General features: G+C 40.7%; 1 protein-coding gene across 1 annotated transcript; it reads left to right on the forward strand.

Moving 5' to 3' along the window:
- The first annotated feature begins 1,136 nt into the window (after positions 1-1,136).
- On the forward strand, positions 1,137-6,000 carry LOC108437981 (extracellular calcium-sensing receptor). The gene is made up of 6 exons (XM_017715445.2): positions 1,137-1,357; positions 1,700-2,018; positions 2,911-3,723; positions 3,919-4,146; positions 4,327-4,450; positions 5,102-6,000. The coding sequence occupies exons 1-6, from the start codon at positions 1,143-1,145 to the stop codon at positions 5,998-6,000; spliced, it is 2,598 nt and encodes an 865-aa protein (XP_017570934.2). The 5' UTR covers positions 1,137-1,142.

Genomic DNA, 6,000 nt, shown 5'->3' on the forward strand with positions numbered 1-6,000 from the left:
TGTTTTAGTGTAATTGTATCTTTACAGTTAATTTTCAAATGGTCTGCTTCAAGATTTGATCACCATTTTTGTATGTATAAGGTATTCTGGTTATTACTTTTATCATACCTTCATCCTCACTGTTGTACAGTAATTATAGGATAATTTACAGCTCCAGTACACAAAGTTTATAGAGTTCTAGCATCATGTTGTAGTTGCAAACCAGTTTCACTGTATCTGCAACCAAACTTCTTTCTTTCTTTCTTTCTTTCTTTCTTTCTTTCTTTCTTTCTTTCTTTCTTTCTTTCTTTCTTTCTTTCTGCATTAATACACTGTCCTACTGTTTACACCTTTGAGCCTGACATGTTTTTATATTGCACCATTTTTTGCCCTCTGAGTTTAAAGTGGAATTATCTCTAATTAAAAAAAAACCTGTATTATTAATAAACAAAGGCTTTCACAGGGGTGGTAAAAAGTACATGACTTCTATAAAGTTTAACGTCTCATTAAATTCTCCAGCTTCCTCACAGAAACATATTACATGAAAGGATTATGAATGCAGTGCCTCATGCCTGAGACGTTGTACAGTAGTCACTATAACATGAAATCTCAGACAATGTGTCGGTTTACTGCTGGCTTTGGATAGTAAATAAAGTGGCTCTATTTGTGGCATTAAGTCATTGTAAATCCTAGTTTTCTGTTACCACCACTGTAAAGAAATATGTTTGTATGTTTCTTTACAATTTACTATTTTACATAAAACCACTCAGAATGACTTATTCTTATTGTTTATATGTCAAGCACTGTGCTATGCAGAAATATAGAAAAAAAATTGTGAAATTTTCCTTTAGTTGAAGTGTTTGAAGAACTGTGTTAAACATCTTCCTATTGGGCCTAAAATAATATAATAGGGCAGTGGATGACTCATACTTCTTCTAAATCATTCCTTTGTTCCAGGGATGCTTAATGCTCAACCCACTTCCAGATTGCTTTTCCTGGCCTCCTTTGCCTCTCATTCGCCAGTCTCACCATCAATAAGCTGTGTCACCAGATGACATAACTGTTGTGTCTTTTATAAGGGAGTCTTCCAGTTTGCCATACACTTTAGATGGGGTCATCTGTGCCCATGGTCTTATCCAGGAGCTTCTGTGATACCTGGAAAGATGCCAGTCTGTGAGCTGGTACTGCTGGCCCTTTTTTTGTTATTCGTGCACAGGGCTGAGTCTTTGGAGTCATGTCGGAGGCTGGGGGAATTTGTTCCTCAGGTGCTGGAGGTTGATGGTGATGTTATTCTTGGAGGACTTTTCCCACTGCACTACATGGCCCCAGAACCTGACCACACATTTACAGACCGAGCAAAATTTAAGAGGTGTAGTGGGTGAGTGATACTGTGCTGACTGTGAACCTGCTTTGGAAGAAGGAATTCTGCATGAAAGGAGCAATCTAATGGAGGCAGGATGGATTAGGTGCAAAGTGCCTGGAGGTCCCAGAGATCTCTGGTTAAATAACAGGACCTGCTTTTGTCTAAGATGAATTCGTGGCTTTTCTTTCTAGATGGAAAATGGATGATTGAAAGTAACTCTTTGCTTTGTTACATGCTGTAAAATCTCAGGTTTTCTCTTTGTGTTAACAATGTCAGTATCGGTTTTTCACTTTGTCTTGATTAATTATCGACTTTGTGCATCAGTCTATGCAACTCTCTCTCTTTCTCTCTCTCCAGGTTTGACCTGAGGGCCTTTCGCTGGGCCCAGACTATGGTGTTTGCAATTGAGGAGATAAACAGGAACCCTGACCTTTTGCCAGGGGTAACGCTTGGTTATCGGATTCTGGATAGCTGCGATCATGTCCACACCAGTCTGCAGAGTGTTCTTTCGCTTGTTAATGGTTCCTCTGCCCTTGAAATAGAGGAGTCTGCAGCCAGTAGCTCTCGTAGCACTCGGTGCCTCTCCAGAGCTCCAGTTCCTGCTGTCATAGGCCTGGCATCATCTACACCAACCCGAGCAGTAGCCCACATTTTAGGGCCTTTTGAAATCCCCCTGGTGAGCTTGGGCTTGGACTGACTAAACCATTTCTAAGATGTAAATATGTACATCTGTTATCAGTTGAAAAGCAAGCATTCAAAAAGATATTTGTTGTACGAGTATTTCTGAGGGGTAGAATAGCCGATTCTAGTGGCAAATAGCCACAATTAAAATAAAATCTGACTGTTTATTCTTTAATATTGTTACACTTTGACATGCCCTCTTATATGTTTAATATGTTTAAGGGATTGATTTTGAAAAGCCACTTCAGAAATAGTAACAAGACCTTGTTGGTCAGTGAATGCTATTGAATAATTGTATCTGCCATTTCACTGTAATAATCGTCCTCTTCTGCATGACTGCCAGTCAACATTTGTCGTGTTTCCCTTATCAAAACCTGGCATTGCTACTTAAAATACCTAAAAATGTGCAGTCTTTGTTTAAATTTCTTTTTGTGTATCTGCAATGATACCAAATAGCAGATGCTTATACTGTATTTTAAAAATAACTTTTTTCACCAAAAATGTGAACTTTATATATTTGTAAATGCCTGAGCACAGCTTGAATGAATTATTTTACTTTATACTTCTGCTTACTTACTACTGTATTTCAAAGCAGTCCTACATATTGTTGCTGTCCCAAATTCTCTAACATTGTAAAAGAAAGCTGCTGTGTTCAATGAATGTAGAAAAATGAAAATGAAAATGGAGTTACTTTTTTTTGGACAGTGATGATATGCTACAATCCTACAATCATTGCGTACAGTATTATTTGACAGTCTCAGTTTTTTTTTATTTCTCTTTATCTTGTGATCTCAAATCTTTGTAGATGGGAAAAGTAATCACAGCCAGACTTGTCCAGTTAACCTCTCTTCCCCTCTTTCGCTTCATCTCTGTCTTTGTACTCCTAGATCAGCTACTTTGCCACCTGCACATGTTTGACCGATAAACGGGTGTACCCCTCTTTTCTGCGCACTGTCCCCAGTGATGTCTTTCAGGTGCGAGCTCTGGTGCAGCTGATGGCCCATTTTGGTTGGCGTTGGGTGGGCACAATAGGCACAGATGAGGACTACAGTCACTATGGCATCCAAGCCTTCACTAAGCAGCTGGAGGAATGGGGTGGCTGCGTAGATTTCCACCGCACCATCCCCAAGGTGCCTACTCCGGCACAGATCTATGCCATTGTTGATGCCCTGGAGGCCTCCACCGCTCGGGTTGTTGTAGTGTTTGCCACAGAAGGCCAGCTGCTGGAGCTGCTTTCTGAGGTAGCACAGAGGAACCTGACAGGCTGGCAGTGGGTGGCCAGTGAGGCCTGGGTGACTGCTAAAATCCTCACAGCACCAGAGTTCCAGCATGTGCTGGCAGGGACACTAGGGTTTTCCTTCAGAGGTGTCAGGATCTTTGGGCTGAGTGAATTTCTCCTGAGTGTGAGGCCCTCACCTGACTCCAGGTCTGTCTTCACTAACCAGTTCTGGGAGGAGCAGTTTGGCTGCCACCTGACTTATGGAGACAGTGAGATCATGGGTAGGCCACTCTGTACTGGTTTGGAGGATCTGGGACTGGTTGAAAGCAGCTACACAAGTGCTTCTCCAGCACGGGTGTCCTATAACGTGTATAAGGCAGTATATGCCATAGCCCATGCCCTGCACAGCCTGCTACGGTGCACACCTGTGGGCTCAGATTGGAAGGGCTGTAACACTGAGTCAGAGTTCACACCAGGACAGGTACTAGGATCTGTTAGGATCGAATATTTGGTAACACTTCGCTTGACTTCTTCATAGCATTGATACTATGCCACAGACACGTCATGGCAGATATTATATGCGGTCATGATTTATTATTTAAATTTTTATTTCATTTTCTACTGATAGTATACTAAAATATAAACACGTAAGCTCTTACAATTTTAATCCTAATAGTTGCTGCGCCAACTAAAGAGAGTAAGCTTCACCAGCCAGTTTGGGGAAAAAGTGTATTTTGATGAAAATGGTGAGCCTGTTCCCCTTTATGACATCATTAACTGGCAGAGAGACGACAGAGGTAAAATCCAGTTTCAGAGAGTGGGCAGCTTCGATGGTTCAGCCCCTCATGGGCAGCAACTTGAAATGGAACAGAATTCAATAGAATGGACAGGAGGGCAAAGCCAGGTGAATCTGAACAGCATCTTTGTATTCTCTTTCCAGGGTTATGGTCTTTAGGAAAATGAGAAAAATAATAAACCCTCATAAAATGATTTTTTACATGTTTTAATAAGCTTTATTTGAGATGCTTGGTGATTTCCCTCATGAAGGTGTACAAGATGAGTTGCAGTGTTTTTCTCTCTCCAGGCACCTGTGTCACTGTGCACGTCACTGTGTCCTCCTGGGACTAGGCAGGCCACTAGGCCAGGAAAACCTGTCTGTTGTTTTGACTGCCTACCCTGTGCTGAAGGAGAGTTCACAAACACATCAGGTAGACAATAAATAGAATTTGTACATAGCTGAAAAAGGAAAATGTACAATTTCTGTGTAATTAAATCAAAAGGAGGTATACAAAATCAATAAGGGTTGGTTTTAGATGAAATACAAGATTTGCACAGAGCCAGAATTGTTCATTGCTTCTGTAAGCTCCATCACAAAGTTACATGAAATAATTGTGAATACATTACCTGATGTTTAAGACATTGTTTCACTATATATATATATATATATATATATATATAAAGTAAATAAATTTGTAAAGAAAATGATCTTACCTACACTATTTTTACCATTGTCAACATTACATATAAAGACTCAAAAAATATGTGTAGGTCCATTGGTAATTGTAAAGCAATAAGAATGACTTAATTTGTATTGTAGGCATTGTTACCCCTGGTTCTTATCATAATATAAATAAAAATAGTAAGTTTCTCTACAGTGCATAATTTCTCATCAAAGTCTCATTTAGTGATATCTTCTACGGCTAGATAATTCTATGAAAACTTTTTGAAATTGAAAAATTGAAAATTTTTATTCAGATTTTGTATCTTAAATTTTATTCTTTAAACTTTTAGTTTAATATTCTTTTAGTTCATTTTATATTTTGCATTACTCCAAGAAAGTCTGTTTCTGTTTTGCTCAGGATCCATAGAATGCATCAAGTGTCCTATGTACTACTGGTCTAATGCCGAGCGTGTGGCATGCGTGGCTGGCATTGAGGAGTTCCTTTCCTTTCATGAGATCATGGGTATCATCCTTGTTACTTTGTCGCTCCTTGGAGTTGGTGTGGCAACTGCTGTCTCAGTAATCTTCTTCCTCTTTCGAGCCACACCTATAGTCAAAGCCAACAACTCAGAACTGAGTTTCCTGCTCTTGCTGTCACTCAAACTCTGTTTTCTCTGCTCGCTGGTGTTTATGGGCCGGCCTTCACTGTGGTCCTGCCAGGCCCGGCAAGCAGCTTTTGGCATCAGCTTCGTCCTCTGTATCTCCTGCATCCTGGTCAAGACCATAGTAGTGCTGCTGGCCTTCAGGTCCACCATGCCCGGGTCTGCCTCCCTTAAACGCTTTGGTCCTCCTCAGCAGAGAGCCTTCATTGTTGCTTGTACTGCAGGACAGGCTGTCCTCTGTATGGGCTGGCTGGCACTGGCGCCTCCTGTCCCATATAAGAACACTTCCTACCAAGGTGGCAGGATTGTGTTGGAGTGTAAGGATGTTTGGCCTCTAGGCTTCTACATGGTGCTGGGTTATATTGGTCTTCTCTCATGTGTTTGCTTTGTTCTGGCCTTTTTGGGAAGAAAGCTTCCAGGTACTTTTAATGAGGCCAAGCTTATCACTTTCAGTATGTTAATATTTTTTGCTGTGTGGATCTCATTCATACCAGCATACAACAGTACCCCAGGAAAATACACTGTGGCAGTGGAGATATTTGCCATCCTGGCCTCTGCTTTTGGACTGCTGTTCTGTATTTTTGCTCCAAAATGTTACATTATTCTGCTGCGACCTGAGCTCAATACCAAAAAAGGAATGACTGGGAAAATTTAA

This window comes from Pygocentrus nattereri, chromosome 7 (genome assembly GCF_015220715.1).
Source record: "Pygocentrus nattereri isolate fPygNat1 chromosome 7, fPygNat1.pri, whole genome shotgun sequence".
Taxonomy (NCBI): Eukaryota; Metazoa; Chordata; class Actinopteri; order Characiformes; family Serrasalmidae; genus Pygocentrus; species Pygocentrus nattereri.